This window comes from Chiloscyllium plagiosum, chromosome 31, assembly GCF_004010195.1.
Source record: "Chiloscyllium plagiosum isolate BGI_BamShark_2017 chromosome 31, ASM401019v2, whole genome shotgun sequence".
In the NCBI taxonomy this organism is placed as follows: Eukaryota; Metazoa; Chordata; class Chondrichthyes; order Orectolobiformes; family Hemiscylliidae; genus Chiloscyllium; species Chiloscyllium plagiosum.
The window spans coordinates 1,702,584-1,722,245 of NC_057740.1; the positions used below are offsets into that span (position 1 = coordinate 1,702,584).

At 39.8% G+C, this 19,662-nt stretch overlaps 1 protein-coding gene across 3 annotated transcripts in view; it reads right to left on the reverse strand.

The window, feature by feature from the left end:
- Positions 1-19,662, reverse strand: part of LOC122565133 (calcium homeostasis endoplasmic reticulum protein) — a 67,751-nt gene that overhangs the window by 36,972 nt on the left and 11,117 nt on the right. For all 3 annotated transcript variants that reach the window (XM_043720795.1, XM_043720794.1, XM_043720792.1), the window contains exons 3-5: positions 16,388-16,626; positions 9,286-9,423; positions 4,724-4,875 (exon numbers count right to left, since the gene is read on the reverse strand). In XM_043720795.1, coding sequence (XP_043576730.1) covers positions 4,724-4,875; positions 9,286-9,423; positions 16,388-16,626 — 529 coding nt within the window. The remainder of the gene's footprint in view (positions 1-4,723; positions 4,876-9,285; positions 9,424-16,387; positions 16,627-19,662) is intronic.

The window sequence follows — 19,662 nt, forward strand, 5'->3', positions numbered from 1 at the left end:
ACACTGCCAGCTTAGTCTCCTGCAAACTACAGCAGTAGGGGTTCAAGAACAAGGATCTCCATGAGTCAACTGAAGTCCTGGGGTAAACAGCAGTTGATGTCACCACATTCTGTACAGCAGAGACACCAGAAAGGATTGGTGCTGGGTTGAGTGCTTTTTGTGATTTTTATAAATGATTTGAATGAGATCATAGGAGGTATGGTTTGTAAGTCTGCAGGTGACACCAAGTGCAGTGGACAACGAAGTAGGTTACCTCAAAGTACAATAAAATCTTGATCAGATAGGCTGATGGACCAAAGAGTGGCAGATGGATTTAACTTAGATAAATGTGAGGTGCTGCATTTTGGAAAGGCATATCAGAGCAGGACTTGCCACACTTAATGGTAAGGTCGTGGGGGGTGTTGTCGAACAAAGAAATCTTGGAGTGCAATTCATAATTCCTTGAAAATTGAGTTACAAGTAGACAGGATAGTGCAGGCGGCATTTGGTATGCGCACCTTTATTGGACAGTGCATTGAGTACAGGAGTTGGGAGGTCATATCGCTGCTGTACAGGACATTGGTGAGGCAACTTTTGGAATACTGCGTGGGAATTATGGTCTCCCTGCTATAGGAAGGATGTTGTCAAACTTGAACGCGTTCAGAAAAGAGTTACAAGAATGTTGCCTCAGCTTATTTAACCTCTCCCTATAGCTCAAACCTTTCAACCCTGGCAACATCATTGTAATTCTTTTCTGAACCCTTTCAAGTTTCACAACATCTTTTCAATAGGAAGGAGACCAGAATTGCACGCAATATTCCAAAAGTGGCCTAACCAATGTCCTGTACAGCCGCAACATGACCTCCCAACTCCTGTACTCAATACAGGAGTTCTAAGGATTCACTTGATCTCTTCTGTCTATACCAGACATATGCTTCCTTCTTTTTCTTAAACCAATAAAGGAAAGCATACTAAACGCCTTCTTCACTATCCTATCTACCTGCAACTCCAATTTCAAGGAGCTATTAACCTGCACTCCAAGATCTCTTTGTTCAGCAACACTCCCTAGGACCTTACCATTAAGTGTATAAGTCCTGCTAAGATTTGCTTTCCCAAAATGCAGCACCTCACATTTATCTAAATTAAACTCCATCTGCCACTTCTCAGCCCAACCAAGATCCTGTTATAATCTGAGGTAACCTTCTTTGCTGTCCACGATACCTCTAATTTTGGTGTCATCTGCAAACTTACTAACTATACCTCTCATGCTCACATCCAAACCATTTATATAAATGACGAAAAATAGTGGGCCCATCACAGATCCTTGCGGCACTCCACTGGTCATAGGCCTCCAGTCTGAAAAACAACCCTCCACCACCACCACCTTCTGTCTTCTATCTTTGAGCCAGTTCTGTATCCAAATGGCTAGTTCTCCCTGTATTCCATGAGATCTAACCTTGCTAACCAGTCTCCCACGGGGAACCTTGTCAAATGCCTTACTGAAGTCCATATAGATTACATATACCGCTCTGCCCTCATCAATCCGCCTTGTTACTTCCACAAAAAACTCAATCAAGTTTGTGAGACATGATTTCTCACGCACAAAGCCATGTTGACTATCCCTAATCAGTCCTTGCCTTTCCAAATACGTGTACATCCTGTCCCTCAGGATTCCCTCCAACAACTTGCCCACCACCGACGTCAGGCTCACTGGGCTATAGTTCCTTGACTTGCCCTTACCACCCTTCTTAAACACTGGCACCACATTAGCCAACCTCCAGTCTTCCAGTGCCTCACCTGTGACTATCGATGATACAAATATCTCAACAAGGGGCCCAGCAATCATTTCTCTAGCTTCCCGCAGAGGTCTAGGGTACACCTGATCAGGTTCTAGGGATTTATCCACTTTTATACATTTTAAGACATCCAGCACTTTCTCCTCTGTAATATGGACATTTTTCAAGATGTCACCATCTATTTCCCCACATTCTATAGCTTCCATGCCCGTTTCTACAGTAAATACTGATGCAAAATACTTGTTTAGTATCTCCCCCATTTTCTGTGCTCCACATAAAGGCTGCCTTGCTGATCTTTGAGGGGCCCTATTCTCTCCCTAGTTACCCTTTTGTCCCTAATGTATTTGTAAAACCCTTTGTACTCTCATTAAATCTATTTGCCAAAGCTATCTCATGTCCCCTTTTTGCCCTCCTGATTTCTCTCTTCAGTATACCCCTACTGCCTTTATACTCGGAAGGATTCACTCGGTCTACTCTGTCTGTACCTGACGTATGCTTCCTTCTTTTTCTTAACCAAAACCTCAATTTCTTTAGTCATCCAGCATTCCCTATACCTACCAGCCTTCCCTTTCACCCTAACAAGAATACAACTTTTAGATCTGGTCTATCCTTTACCATCATTATTTTAAAACTAATAAAGTTATGGTGGCTGGCCCCAAAGTGCTCCCCCACTGACATCTCAGTCACCTGCCCTGCCTTATTTCCCAATATGTCAAGTTTTGCACCTTCTCTAATAGGTACACCCACATGCTGAATCACAAAGCTTTCTTATACACGCTTAACAAATTCCTCGCCATCTAAATCCTTAACACTATGGCAGTCTCAGTCTATGTTTACAAAGTTAAAATCTCCTTCCATAACCACCCTATTATTCTTACAGATAACTGAGATCTCCTTTGTTTCTCAATTTCCCTCTGACTATTAAGGGATGTATAATACAATCCTAATAAGGTGATCAACCCTTTTTTATTTCTCAGCTCCATCCAAATAACATCCCTGGATGTATTCCCAGGAATATCCTTCCTCAGTAGAGCTGTAATGCTATCCCTTAGCAAAAACACCTCTCCCCCTCCTGTCTTGCCTCCCTTTCTGTCCTTCCTGTAGCATTTGTATCCTGGAACATTAAGTTGCTAGCCCTGTCCATCCCTGAGCCATGTTTCTGTAATTGCTATGATATCCCAGTCCCATATTCCTAACCATGCCCTAAGTTCATCTGCCTTCCCTGTTCAGCCTCTTGCATTGAAATAAGTGCAGTTCAATTTATCAGTCCTACCTTGTTCTCTGCTTTGTCCCTGCCTGCCCTGACTGTTTGACTCGCTTCTGTTCTCAACTGTACTAGTCTCAGATTGATCTCTTTCCTCACTATCTCCCTGGGTCCCAGCATACCAGTTATCATACTAGTTTAAATCCTCCCGAGCAGCTCTAGCCAGTATATTGGTCCCCTTTCAATTCAGGTGCAATCAGTCCTTCTTGTACAGATCACTTCTACTCCAAAAGAGATTCCAATGATCCAAAAATGTGAATCCTTCTCCCATACACCAGCTCTTCAGCCATGCATTCATTTGCTCCATCCTCCTATTCCTGCCCTCACTAACTCGTAGCAACAGGAGTAATCCAGATATTACTATTCTCAAGGGCCTCCTTTTTAAATTCCTGCCTAACTCTCTGTAATCTCCCTTCAGAATCTCAACTTTTTCCCTTCCTATGTCATTGGTTCCAATGTGTACAATGACCTCCTGCTGGCCACTCTCCCCCTTGAGAACATTCTGCACCCTCTCTGAGAAATCCTTGATCCTGGCACCAGGGAAGCAACACATCATTCTGATTTTTCACTGCTGGCCACAGAAATGTCTGTCTGTACCTCAGACCAAAGAGTTCCCTAACACAACTGATCTCTTGGAACCCGACATACCCCTCACTGCATTAGAACCAGTCTCAATACCAGAAACTTGGCTGTTCGTGCTATGTTCCCCTGAGAATCCATCATCCCCTACATTTTCCAAAACAACATACCTGTTTGAAATGGGTATATCCACAAAAGACTCCTGCACTAACTGCCTACCTCTCTTACCTTTCCTGGAGTTAACACATCTATGTGACTGTATCTGCGACTTTTCCCTCTTCCTATAAATGCCATCCATCACATCCCCTTGCTCTTGTAAATTCCTCATTGCCTCTAACTGTGTCTCCAATTGATCCATTTGATGTGATAGGATTAGCAACCTACGGCATTTTTTGCAGATATAATTCTCAGTAACCCATTAACTCTCCCGAAACTCCCACATCCGACAAGAGCATATCACCCTACTAAATGCCATTTTTGCTTCTTTCAATCTACAGACCCATAAAATAGCACTGTCTTATTCCTCTACAAAACACTGTCCCAAGTTAAATTAACATTTATGGCTTATATTTTAAGTTTAATCAAGAGACATATCTCAATAAAATATTTAATCAAGAAAGAGCCCACCCTACTCACTACTGCAGACTTACTGTAAAGCCATGATGACAATTGTGTGGCTCCAGTCCATGACACAGCACGTTGAAGATCTCTGCTGCATCTCCATTATAGTAAAACCTCAACGAATATTTAAATTTCCCCCAGTAATGGTGCTGAGGACTACAGTACATAGACTGATACCGTTCAAGAAAGTACCTCACCAACACCTTCCCAAGGGCAACTACAGATGGGCAATAAATGCTGGCTAGCCAACGACCCCACATTCCACAAGTGAATAAAAAGGATTATTGATTGACGAGGCAATCTGTACAATGGGATGAAATCAGGGCACCACATTCAATTTCCTACTCAGCTTGACTATAGCTTAGTTTACTTCCCAACTCAATCTGTTACAACACGCACAAGTGGTTTTATAACACTTTCATAATAGGCTTAGGATTTCTACCTTTGGTTTATTTTTCTACCAATCTAATAACTGGATACAAACCAGTGATGCAGCACATCATTTATCAAGTAGATCAGATGAAGGCGGAGTTCGAAATGAGCTCCTTCAGCTGTGATACGGTTTCTCAGGTGGCCAGACATCAGCTCACAATGTTGTGGAGTTTTTGCGTTATTAAACATCCAGTTCTTACCGGCCTAAAGGAGAAAGGAGAATATAGCCGGAGATCATGAGAGTTTTGATCACTCCTGAGCGTTGCAATAAAACAAGCAACTTAAAAATGAAACATTTCCAACAGCACCCATCAAAAATAAAACACATCAAAATCTTTGTTTTTATTGTGACCTTAATGTTGACTTTTAAAAAAAACAGTAAAATGACACTGCATTAATGGGAAGAGAATGACGGAGATGGGTATTTGCATATATTTTAATTCTGTCTGTTTTCATGGTTCGGTTTTCAGTAGTGTCCCACTTAATTTATTATCGGATTTGGCCAATGGCTGGGCCAACATTTACTGCTCATCCCTAATTGCCCTGGAAAAGGCTCTCAAACAGCTACAGTCCTTCTGGTGTAGGGACACTCACAATCATTACAGTTAGGGATTCAAGCTGTTCCAGTTCAACAGTCAGGGACATCTCTCCCTTGTACCAGTTAAAATACTAAACAAGCAAGAATGCCTTGTCCAGACTGCAACACCACTAGGATGCACAAACCTTCCAAAGCTATTTCACACACCTAATTTAGCCTTTACATTAGCATTTCAGATACACAACATTACAGCTGGGAAGCAGGCTAAAAATTACATGAGTGGTGACCAATGTTCCCTCTAAGTCACACAACAAAAGTTCATTGCAGGTTGAAAACAAGTTGGCTGCTCCAAGTTCGATGCTTGCAGGGCAGTACAAAAGTAAGGTAAAGACCACCTGCACTTATAGGAATTAGATTTGTACAACCAAAAGAAAGACATGTTAATGAACTCTACTACCGGACTAAGCCTATCTTCCCAAGTTGGCCAAGCACCAATAAATCACTGACCAAGTAGTATTCAATGTATAATCTAGGAACATTCAAGATCATAACAATAATTCTGATCAAGGACAATGCTTGCACATGATAACTTCACATCATATTCACCTAAACCATAAAAAATAGCCAGCTACACATTTCTAGATTTCCTTCCAACTTGGATCATGACTGGAGAGATCACGGAGTTATTTAACAAGGGCAAAATGTTGAAGGCTGGCATTGTCACAGGTGATACTGATGGGAATGAATGAGATAACTTAACAACATGGCAGGGAGGAAGCGGATACACTAAAACATGTTCGATTGAGTGCAATTAGATGATTAGTGGTACCAATTATAAATTAATCAATAAGTTTGGTGACTACATCTGACTGCCTCAATTGTGAGGTAAGATATTCCAATCTTAAATGTTCTAAAATCAGAATTAAAGTTCACTACCACACATCAAAAGCATAGCCAAAAATGGAGCAGTAGGATAACGCTCTGTCCCTTTACTTATGACATTAACTTCACTTTCCTGCCTGGTCTAACACTTGCAGATTGAAAATATGTCTAACTCATTGTTGAGTCAATCCAATGACCCAGTGTCTACTGCTCTCTCGGATAGCAAATTCCAAATATGAACACACTTTTAAGAAATGTTTCTTCATCTCCATCTTCAAATTGAGATTTGTTGTTCTGAAAAGGTGTATCCTATTTCTAGATTCTTGTACGAAGGAAAACATCTGTTCAGAATCTACCCTGTCAAGCCCACTCAGAATCTTGAGATTTAATACAATCACATCTTCAAAAAGTATAGATCCAAACTACTCAACTTTTCTTCATAAGAAAACCAATTTACCCTGGGAAACAACCCAGTGAACCTTCTCTGATTGCTTCCTATACAAGTACATCCCTTCTTAAATAACGAGGCCAAAAACGTAAAGTGTTCTCTTTACAATCTCACCAATGATCTATACAGTTGTAGCAAGACTTCCTTACTTTTATACTATAATCCCCTTCAATAAAGGATAACATTCCATTTGCCTTCTTAATTAACTGGTGTATCTGCACGCTCACTGTTTTATGATTTATACAGATTCTTTTGAACTGTTGCAATCTCTCAGTCTATTTCCATATTTTCTCCATATGCTAAACATCTGCCTAATCAATCTATCCAACTATGTTTCCATCACAACTTGCTTTCCTATCTTTCTGCTCATCAGCAAACTTGGCTACAATATAAACTGTTGATTCATCGAAATCATTAATAGAAATTGTAAACATATGAAGCCCCAGAAGTGATCTCTGTGGAATTCTATTTATCCACACTCTTTGCTTCCCAATAGTTAGACCATCCTCTGTCCATGCTAATACATCAATCCCAACATCATGTGTAGTAGCCACTTACATAGCACCTTACTGAATACCTTTTGGAAATGCATATCAAGTAGTGCTTTATCTACACTGCTACTGCATCCTCAAAAAACTCGAATTAATTTACCCAATAGTATTTCCTTTTCATAAAATCGTCACTGGTTAGCGAACATTTATTGCCCAAAGGACAGTTTAGTAGCAAACACATTGCTACTACTTCCTAAATAATGGATTCAGCCTGATTTCCACTGACAAATATAAGGCTAACTAGCCATGGCTTCCTCTTTCCATCTCCCTCCTTTCTTCAACAGAGCTGTTACATTTGTAGTTTTCCAATTTATTGAATCTAGGAATCTTGGAATATCATAACCAATGCATTCACTATGTCTGCCACCACTTCTTTTAAGACCCTAGGATTCACACCATCAGGTTCAGTCTTTATCTCCCTTAATTTTTATAAGTCTTTTTTCCTCCAGTAATGCATTTGAGTTCCTCTTTTAGTCTTGTCTTTTGATTTTTTTTTACTATTCTTGGAATGCTTTTTGTGCCTTCAACTGTGAAGATTTATGAAATGCTTCTGCACATTTTCTGCCATTTCCTTATTTCCCATTATGAACTCCTCAGTCTCATCCTTTAAAGGACCAATATTTACTTAAGCTATTCTTTTTTCTTTGTTATACTTTATTGACTGATTTTCTGTTTCTTGTTGGTTTACTCAAGTTTTAATTTCTTATTTTTAAAAATATCATCCTTTGCTGGTTTATAAGATGTTCACAATCTTACCACTAATTGTCATTACATTATAATCCTTTTCTTTCATTTTGACACCATTCTTAATTTCCTTGGATACTCATGGATAGCAAATTATTCCCATTTAATCTTTCCTTCTCAAAGGAATATATTTTTATTAAAAGCTATGAACTAACTCCCAAAATTCTGTAACTGCTTATCCATCTTATCTGAAGTTATTTCCAGACTACTTTAGTGAACTTTGTGTCTTTATGTCTTATTGTTTATACGCAAGTTTGATTTTCTATCAAGTTGTGATTGATTTTACCTTAGGACCATTTATTATTCATTACATAATATCAAGTTCAAAATAGCTGGTTTCCTGATTAGCTGCAGAAGTCGAAGGTTCTGAAGAAGAGTCACTGGACCTAAAATCTTAATTTTCATTTTCTCCACAGATGCTGACAGCCCAGCTGAGTTTCTGCAGCAATTTCAGTTCTTTGTTTTATTTTGGTTTCAGAAGGCTGTTCTAAGAAAATGTCCTGAGTATTTCTTCAAAGTTACTTTTGACAATTTGATTTGCCCAATCTATGTGAAGATTAAAATTGCCACCAATTATGACAGTACTTACAAGTCCTCATTATGTTTTGATTTACACTGTCTTACAGAATATAGATATTGTTCGAGAAGTATGCTCATCACTGAAAAGAAAGCAGTATCTAACCCCCAGCTGTACCTCCCCTTCTGCAATGTGATTGCAATTGGCTATCTTGAGGGTGTCTGTGTTCTTCTTATCAGTGTTGTGGAGTGGCACACTCATGTTTTGTAATTCCTTCATGAACAAAGAGCAAAAGAAAATCAAAACGCTTTGCTGCTGCAGTCCCACAGATCTAATTTGCCACCCATTAATACACTGCTGATGCTCAAAATAAAGTGGCAAAATTTTACTTCTCATTATGTACTAGTTTTTTTTTGCCTTTATCTGACCACTCTTACAGCTAGCATCACAAATGGAGCATTGTTCCAGAGACAAAAAACTTTCTTCATAAATCAGGCATGGTGACCATTCTTCATGTGAAAACCCACATTTGAGTGTAGATGGGAAACTATGATCATTGTCACTGCCATCAGCACCTATACTCAAAGTCCACGTGTACAAGGTCATTCCAGGCATCCCTGGTTGGTGAAGCGAAATTTTTGCCTCTCTCCAAACAACCATACTACTGCCTTTATTGATGTCAGATAACCCAGGACAAACCAAGGATCAAGACTTTCAGAAACATTTGTAACCGTGCCAGCTACAACAGAATTAGTATTACATGTTTCCCCTTTACTACATCTTGTGAATTTGTAAGTAGCAAGCATTAGTAACGAAACATTAGATTATGCAGGGTTGGAATTTTCATCCCCAAGACCCAGAGCCAACATTAATCTCTGTTGAATACAGTGTCTGTATGCAAGTTCAAATCAAGTCAATAAAAGAAGCACCGTACTGAAATGGCATCTTTGGTACAACTGTCGATAATGGGCTGTAATAGGCTGTCAAATTCAGTCATGTCCAGCTGTGTCTCTGACAGGAGCTTCTGTATTTGTTGCTCCATTGCCAAGGCAATTGCTGCAGTTATTTGTTCCTAGATAAAAATTGAAAAGCATCATTAAATAGACAAAGAATCAAATGACAAGAAAAATGACAGAAAAACAATCAATATCAGTTCTGAAGGGCCACATCTCAAACTGTTTTTTTTTAAACTCACCATTCATCACCTTCCAGAGAGTCAGAGAGGTCTACAGAACAGAAAGGGCCCATCAAGTCTGTGCTCGTCAAAAACAACCACCGAATACTAATCCCCCTTTTTTGTAATAAGCACTTGGGCTATAGCCTTGCGTGCCAATGTCTTGGCATTGCAAGTGTATGTCTAAATATTTCTTCCAGGCAGCGTGTTCCAGATTGTCACCAGTGAAATGATTTTTCCCTCACATCACCTCTAAACCTCTTAACCCTGATCTTAAATTTATGCCTCCAGTCATTGATCGATCCACCAAGGGGAAAACGTTCCTTCCTATCTACCCTGTCTCTGTCCCCATAATTTTATACATATTAATCATGTCCCCTCTATATATCCTCTGTTCCTCAACCTCAGTCTGTCCAATTTCCCTTCATATCTGAAACTCTCCAACGCAGGCAACATCCTGGTAAATCTCCTCTGCATCCTCTCCAGTGCAATCACATCCCTTCTGTAATGTGGATTCTAGAATGGACACAGAGGGCGCTGGTGAGAGTTGACCAAGGAGGATGCTGGGAAAGTCAGTGCAGTCATCATGCGAGTTTGGAGTAGCAGCCTCACCTTGATCCAATCACACAGGGAAGATTGTGGGAACGCCAATTTGTCACAAAGTTCTAAAGTGACCTTTTGGACAGAATGGCTCCTGGATAGGTGATTTTCTTTGTTTAGTTTCAATTTCCATTAACATTTTCATATCCATAAGGTTTTAGAATAGTGTCATAGGCAATAGTTTTAGAGACATGATCACACCTTTCAACTTTGATCTCCAGCATCTGCAGACCTCACTTTCTCCTCGAATAGTTTTAGAGACATGATCACACCCTATATTCGGGCAGACAGATGGGTGACCACTAGAAGGGGCAGACAGACAGTGCAGGAATCCAGTTTGGCTATCCCCCTCTCAACAAATACACCATGCTGGATACCATTGGGAAGATCCTAACAGGGAATAGCAACAGCAGCCAAAGTGGTGGCATCACAACTGGCTCTGTTGTACAGCAGGGAGGATCAAAGTGCTGTAGGGCAGTAGTAATAGTGGACACTATAGTCAGGGACACAGATAATGCTTCTTCGCCTCAAAAGAGATTCCAGTATGGTGTGTTGTGTCCATGCCAGGATCAAGGATGTCTCTGAGCACACACAGGACATCAAAAGGGAGGGGAAACACAGCCAGAGGTCAAGTTACACACTGGTACGAACAATAGAGGCAGATAGTATGATGAGGTCACATAAAAGGAGTTCAGGTTAGGCAGTAATTTGAAAAGCAGGACCTTTAGGATTATAATCTAGGGATTGCTCCCTATGCCATGTTCCAATTAGGCTAGAAATAGGAAAACAGTACAATTAAATACTTGGCTAGTTTAGGAGGGAGGGCTTCACATATGTCGATCATTGAGGTGTATTTCAGAGAAGTTGGGACCTGTACAAGGATATGTTGCACCTAAACTGGAGGGAACCAATATTCTAGCAGGGAGGTTTGCTAATGTCACCTGGAAGGATTTACACTAGAGTGGCAGGGAGGTGTGATCTAGAGCAGAGGGTCAGCTAGTGAAATGACTGAGGAAAAATGCGAAATTAAGAGGGTTGTTGTGTTGCACGATTTTAACTTTCCCCAACTTCAGATTTGAAGACTCACATTTTAACTTCACATATTGACTCGGAGTCCCATAGAGTGTACGCAAGTGTGTATGCCCATCTGTGTCCATGTGAGTGTCGAATTTGTTAGGTGCATCCAGGAGGGCTTTTCGAAGAATATCTAAATACCCCAACTATGGAATGGGCCACACGAGACCAGATATTGGGGAATGATCCCAGCCACATGATCAAAGTTTCAGTAGGGTAGCATTTCAGGACCAGTGACCTTATGGATAAGGATAAAGTAGTCCTCAAGTGAAAGTATTAAATTGGGGAACACTAACTACCATAACATTAGAATGTAGATTGGGGGCAGCTGTTTGGAGGGTAAATCCAAATCATGTGGGGATCTTTTAAAGGACAGTTTATTAGAGTTCAGGACCAACATGTTCTATAAAAATGAAGGATAAGGAACGCAAAATTCAGGAACCTCGGATGACAAGAGAAATTGTGAGTTTAGTCAAAAAGGAAAAGAGGGCACATGTAAAGTTTTCTAAAGTCAGGCAGAGCCCTCAAAGAATATAAAGAAAGCAGGAAAGAGCTTAAACAAGGAATTATGAAGGCTAAAAAGGAATCATGAAATATGTTTGGCAGACAAGATTAAGGAAGATCGCAATGCGTTTTTTCAGATATAAGGAGCAAGAGGGTAACTAAGAAGTGGGTAAAACCACTAAAGGACAAATGAAGGAATTGATGCTTGGAGCCAGAGTAAGTGGGCAAGGTCCTTCACAAATATTTTACATTGGTATTCACAAAGGAGGACAAGGTGGATCGTGAATCTAGACATTCTAGGGCATGTCAATATAAAAAAAGGCGGTGGTGCTGGGTGTTTTGAAAGCATTAAAGTAGCCAAATGCCAGGACCTGATGGAATCTATCCCAGAATATTGTGGGAGTCAAGGAGGGAAATTGCTATGGCCTTGTAGGAATCGTTGTATCCTATGGTGTCAGAGGAGAGGTCCCAAAGCACTGGCGAATTGCCAATGTTGCACTTTTGTTTAAGAAGGGCAACAGGGATAATCCAGGAAATTACAGGCCAGTGAGCCTGACTTCAGTGATAAGGAAATTATTGGAGAAGATTCTTAGGGACAGGATTAACTCCTATTTGGAAAAATATGGCCTTAATAGTGATAGGAACATGGCTTTGTGTGGGGGAGATCATGTCTTACAAACTTGATTGAGTTTTTTTGAGGAAGTGACAAAGATGATGATGAGCATAGCGCAGTGAATGCTGTCAACATGAACTTTAGTGAAATTGACAAGGTCCCTCATGGCACGTTTATACAGAAGGGAAGTCAAATGGGATATGTGGCAAGCTGGTAAGATGAATACAGAACTGGCTGGGTCATAGAAGACAGTAGCAATAGAAGGGTGTTCTGCTGACTGGAGAACAGTGACTTTTGGGGTTCTGCAGGGATCAATGCTGGGTCTCGTTGTTTGCTGTGTATGTTTATAAATGATTCGAGGAAAATGTAGGTGGTATGATTATTAAATTTGCAGACGGCACAAAGATTAGAGAAGCTGTGGATAGTGAGGAGGACTGCCAGAGGATACAACAAGATATAGATAGGCTGGAGAGTTGGGCAGGGAAAAGCAGATGGAATTTAATCTGGAAAAATGCAAGATGATGCATTTTGGAAGATCGAATGCAGAAAGGAAGTATAGAGTAAATGGCAGTACCCTTAGAAGCATCAACATACAGAGGCATACTTGGCCATATTCACTGACAGTGGCAACATTAGTGGATAAGACGGTCACCTGTTCATCAGTCAGGGCAGAGAGCTCAAAACTTGGCAAGTCACGTTGCAGTTGTACAAAACTTTACTTAAGCCACATTTGGAATATTGCAAACAGTTCTGGTTGCAACACTACCAGAGGATGTGGAGGCTCTCAAGAGAGTACAGAAAAGGTTTACCAAGATGTTGCCTGGTACAGAGATTATTAATCATGAGGAGAGATTGAATAAACTTGGTTTGTTTTCATTTGAATGTCAAGGCTGAGGGGCTGACCTGATCGAAGGTTACAAAATTATGGGAAGGATGGATGGTATGGATTATCACCGAATCTTTTTCCCCAGGGTAGAAATGTCAATTATTACGGGAAAAGAGGGAACATTTAAAGGAAATGTGAGAGGCAGGTTGTTTCGACAGAGGGTGTAAGTGCCTAGAATGCACTGCCAGAGGGTGGTAGAAGCAGATACTATGGTGACAAATTTTAAGAGGCAGCTTGACATATCCATGAATAAGCTGGAATAGAAGGATAAGAATCACATAGAGGTGAAAGGTTTTTAGTTTAGAAAAGTGCCATGTTTCAGCGTAGGCTTGGTGGGCCAAAGAGCCTATTCCTGTGCTGTATTACTCTTTATAATACTGTGTCTTTACCAATGCTATATACAGTTTCAAAATAACCTCCCTGCTCTTAAATTCTATGGCTTGACTAAAAGAAGCTAGTATTTCATATGCCTTCTCGGCCACTTTATCCACTTGCCCTGATACTTTATTTGGACCAATGTACATGCACAGCAAGTTCTCTCAGATAGTCAGTGCTTTCCAAGGTCTCACCATTCATCATGTATTCCCTTGCTTTGCCTTGTTTATCCAGTCATAAAACATCCCTCGACTATCACACTCTGCTTCCTGTCACTCAGCCAATACCTTTGCCATCTGTCTCCCTTGCAGAATCTTACCAAAAGCCTTACAAAAGTCCAAGTAGACTACTTCCCACTTTCTCTTTCTTATTTGGTTAGAGATATACCAATCCTTGCCAAACCTGCTTCTGATTGTGTACTGTCCTGTTATTCCATGGGCTGGGCCAAAGTGGTCTGGTACAAAGGACCAGGATTAGGCCATTCAACCTCTTAAGTCAGGTTTCATCATGCAGTTAGGTAATGCCTTAAAAACATGATTCTGCTGACTTTGGTTTGATAATGCTCTGAGAAACACTTTGGGCTGCTTTACTATGTGAAAGGCATTGTATATGGGCAACAAAAACAGAAACTGTTGGAGAAGCTCAGCAGAACTTCAGATTGATTCTGAAGTTTTGAAGTAGGGTCAAAATTCACCATGCAACATTAACTCTTGTTCTTCTTCTCCACAGATACCCCGTTGAGCTTCTCCAGAAATTTCTGTTTTTGTTTCAGATTTCCAGCATCCACAGTTTTTTTTAAGTTTACTGTATAAATTATTGTTGTTAACCTGAATCTCTTGATACCCTTCAATCTTAGATTTCTTAGATTCCCTACAGTGTGGAAACAGGCCCTTCAGCCCAACAAGTCCACACCGACCCTCCGAAGAGCAACCCATTCCCTTACATTTACCCTTGCACCTAACACTACGGGTAATTTAGTATGTATCTTCTTTAAAAAAGGGAAAGAGACAAAAACACTTAACTACAAGTCAGTTAGTTTAACACCTGATATTGAAACTATGTGAGAGTCTATTATAAAGGTTACAACAGCAGAGCATCTAGAAATATATAATCAAGAGGATCAACATGGCTTCACGAAGGATAAATCATGCCTGACAAATGTATTAGAATTCTTTGAAGAGGTAACAAACAGAATAGATAAAGGAGAAGCAGTGAATATAACATGTTTGGATTGGTAAAGCATCACACGTTAGGTTATTTAATAAGATAAGAACACATGGTGCAGTAGGTAGTATTGTTATGAAATTGAAGGCGTGTACTGTACCTTTAAGAGAAAGTGAATACTGTTCTGCACTGAGACCTTACAAGAGCAGTCTCAGAGTGTACTGGAAAATTCAAAATATGTAATATTTGCCTGTGAAATAGATACCAGAGTTGGTCGCTGTTTTGACAACTCAAATTTAACCAGTTTAAAATATGCCCAGGATATTAAAACCTAAGCGAGTTTGAATTTATTGTTTTTTGCCAACCTTGAACCAATGAGACAATCCAATGTTGGGGATATAAAAAAAGCAGAGATTTTGAAAATCAGACACAGCAACTGCCTTCAAGAGCGATGAAATTAGAAAACACTCTCTATCAAAGGTAACTTTTCATATGAAACATATTCATAGTAAAAGAAAGATGATGACCCAGGGAGATCTTCAGCCGGAAGAAGAAAGATGACAGCCACTGTATGGTTTTGAAATTAACTGATATAATTTTAGTATGTGTTTTATTGGAACAGTTTCTTGTAATAGAATTGGAGGCAGGTAATAAGCGGTTAAGAGAAAGGGGGGCTTAGAGTTGTGAGTAGTTGTTGTTTAATGTTCACTTTTAGAGTTAAGAAATAAATTGACATTATTTTCCCTAAATAGTGGAATTTGGGAGTTGTCAATCACTCATATTTTAACAGATTACAAGGCGAGGTGAGCTTGTCTGGGTGTTTGGTTTAATTAACCAAAGGGTTCACAGCCGTGTCATAACAGTATATTAGTATGGATAGAGGATTGGCTAAGTAACAGAAGAAAGAGATGAGATAAAGGGGATATTTTCAAGATGGCAACCTCTAATTAGTTAAGTTTCACAGTTATCACTGCTGAGGCTACAATTCTTTACAATATTTATTAATATCTTGGATAATGAAAGTGAATGCACTATTGCTAAGTTTGTGGAAGACGCAAGTCCAAGGTCAAGTGGTGAGGGTGGCACAAGGAATTAGAATGATACAGACAATCAAGTGGGTAAAACATGGCAGATGAAATATAATGTGGAAAAATGCAAGTTTTTGCACTTTGGTAGGAAAAATAGAAGAGCTGAATATTATTAAAATGGGTAAAGGCTACAAGGGCATTAAGAGTCATGGGAAAAGGAGAGGAAGATGGAGTTAAGGTTTATCCAATCAGCCATAATCTCTGACTCGTAGAACCGATTTGTTCGGACAAGCAACATAATTCTGTTTCTATGTCTTAGTCTTATTGAAATTTATCAGCCACAGTCTTGAAAATTTCGATCAACAACAGCATCAGTGGAACAGAATTTTGGATCTCTACTATCCTTTATCTGAATTCCTCCTATTAATGGAAATTGAAATATTTATCTCAAAGCAGACAGCAGATTGTTTCAAATGAGGAGTATTCAGTGACATAGTCAAAAGCTCAAGATCCTAAGTGAGACACTCAAATACATAACTGAGTTTATAAAATGCCAGGACAATGTAATGTTATCTTTGCTGGGGCCTGGTCTTATCACTGCCAGGTATTGGGACTGACCTGTCTTTGCACGAGGAGATGCTGTTCCTGCTGTTGTAGGTTCCATACACTCTGCTGAATCAGCTCCTCTAACTGTGGCTGGCCAGGAGCTGGAGGTGTGGGTGGCTGAGTTAGAGTTGGGGCAGGAGCTGGGACTGGCACAGCTGTGGAGGCAGGGGGTGGAACTGGGGCTGGAATTGGAGCTGGCACAGAGGCTGCAGCTGGAGGTTCACTTTCCTGCCCCGATGGATTACACAACACTGCAAAAAGAATACACAGAAGTTAAATGTTTAAAAAATCCATCACTTCATGTTATTCATCACAGAGTGAACAACAGACTGAATTCTGTCAGTATGTCTTTATGTCATCTTTATTTTCCAAAGCCCATTCTGAGATCCAGATCCCAAGCCAGTGAGGGTCCTTGGATGTCTCAGGAAGCAGTCATTCTCCAAGTAAGGTCACAGCTGTTCAGTCTTGAGCTCAACAGATACCTATCTGAACACGAATTTTGCCAGACATCCAATCTGGAGTGAGAATCTGACTAAGTCTCACTCTGATTAACTCGCCTTTAATAAGTCCAAGGATGCTCGAGTTTTCCTGTCAATTCTCCAGAGATGCAGGATACATGAAAAATTTAATGGATTTAATGATTTGCAAAGGCAGATTAAAGATCATTTCTAAGCTACATGACTCAGCACCACACCAAACCACACATTTTCCCAGCATTGCACAGTAAAAATGTTGCTTTAGGAACAGAAGCAATTTTGTCTCAGGAAATACACCTTCTACTTATCAGGAACATATATTTCAATATCAGGAAGAACACTCTGTTCTACAATTTACTATTTTCTCAATGGCATTTGTCAAATTCTGAGTAGTTTTTCATGTTGCTATTTGGTTCATTTGGTTCAAACTGTGTCATGTTTCAGATGGTTAGAAAAATATACGAATAGATAAGAATTACACAACTTACTTTTGGGGCCACACACCTTCTTAACAGCACTGTTGCATAGGTGTCAGATGTGGTCCAATCACACCACAGTACACTAAGGCAGGATATTCTGAGTTCACATAAAGTAACATAAAAGGTCCTATGGTAATTTTTTGATGAGAAGGGGACTTTGTCAGGGGGTCTGGCCAATATTTATCGCTGAAAACATGGCACTAAAGGCAGATGATCTGGCTATCCCATTTCTATTTGTGGAATCTGGTGTACAGATTGGTTGAAATAAATTACTTAATCTTCCCCTTTGTACTTCTGGATTTTGTTTTGCCAGCTACCTGACTATGTTTAATCTGAGTGAGCTAAATTGCTGGCTTAACATTTTAAAGAAACCACAGAATAACGATTTAATCAAATCAAGTTAGCTTCAAAGATCCTAGTACTGAAAATAATAAAAGCAAATTGCTGAAGAAACTCCGCAAGTGTAGCACCATTTGGGGAGAGAAACAGAATTAAGTCATCGCACATTTGAAACATCAATTCTCTCACCACAGATTCTGCTAAACTTGAGTTTCTGCTTTTAGTTCTAGCATTGAACGCATCATGATTAAGTTATATAGTAAACAATCTGCCTGGTTACTGTAAGCTGAGCACATGCTTTGCCTTGGAACAATTATATTAACCTTTGGGAATAGTATTCTACACTGATTTGCAGGTCAAAACTTTTTTGGGCATTGGTTTAAATCAATGCCATCAAATTAGTTTCTCATGTTCAGTTCAGGATTTTATCTTGACTGTCAGCTGAGAAGATCAGAAGTCAGTTGTGTCAAAGTCAGCTAGTCAGAGGTTTCTGGTCACATTAAAACAATTTTAGACATTAAGAGTGACCAAGAGATCAGGTGAACCAAACAAATATCTAGAACTTTGCACTAAAGTGCTAAATGCAAATGGTGAGTTGCTTTGTGCTTGAAGTAGTTTTGTCAGCTAATACCAGGGATAGGGAATCACTGTCTGCAGTAAGCAAATGTGATAGTCTGCACAGAACAAAATCAATTTTGATCACCAGGTACAGGCTATGATACAACTTGCCAACACTTTTTTAAAAATTATCACAACATTGAAAAATGGTGCAAGTTAAAGATCATATCTTAACACCACCTTTTCAAATAACTCCAAATTCTACACTTAAATATGCTTGACAGATATGAAGCCAATGGGGAGGAAGAAATTGACAAGAGCTTTGCAACAACAATTAACAAATGCATTCGCCCTATGCAGAACATTAATTTGCACGTTTCTCTAAAAGGAGATCAAAAGGAGTGGTTTCTAGTGGAATTAGTTGAATGACAAATGTTAGTTAAACCCAAGGAGATCTCTCTGTCTTGGTTTGAAGCTTTGATCATACATCTGAGACATTAGAAAACTGCTTTAAAATCTTCTCTGAACTGCAAGATCTTAATGGTGCAATGCCCACAACATTGTGCTGATGTCAGCCGAGATTGTGAGTATGCTGCAGTTTTGCAGTGAAGTTTAAACCAGCAACTCTCTGATTATAATAGAAACTTTTGAAAAAAAGCATGGAATTGGTTTCATTCATTCAAGAGATGTGGGCATCACCAGCTAGGCTAGCAATTATTGCCCACTTTTGATTGTCCGGAAAATGATGGTGGTGAGCTGCCTTCTTGAATCACTGCAGTCTATTTGGCGTAGATACTCGCAGTGCTATCAGGAAAGACATTCCAGAATTTAGAACAGTGACAATGAAGGTATAGCAATATAGTTTCAATCAGTATGGTGTGGGATTTGATGGGGATCTTGCCTATATGGTGTTCTCATGTATCTACTAAACTTGCTTTCTTAGATGGTAGAGGTCACAGGTATGGAAATGCTGCTTTTTGTGTAGCTAAATCTTCAAAAGCTGCATCTGTCTGAGCTACGTGAGATATACCGTCCCTTTGTTTCAGTCAGTACAGAAAGCTGTGTTCTACAGTTGCGTTGATTGGAGAAGATAGACCAGTTTGAACATTCATTTGTTTCATCATGTACAAAGAAATGTCTTCTGTCCTGCTGCTGAAGGAAGCTTAGTTAGTTGCTGCATACATCTTGGAGACAACGCAAACTGCTACAACAGTGCATCAGTAATGGAGAGAGTGAATGTTTAAAGAGGTACATTGAGTGCCAGACAATTGGGCTCCTGTGATTTGGCTGATGTCAGGGTTTTTTTTATTGTAAAGCTGTACTCATCCAGGCAGGCAGACAGTATTCCATTGCCTTGTAGATCATAGACAAGCTTTGAGAAGTCAAGAGTTGAATTGCTTGCCGCTGAATTCCCACAATAGGTAAATAAGTGGTC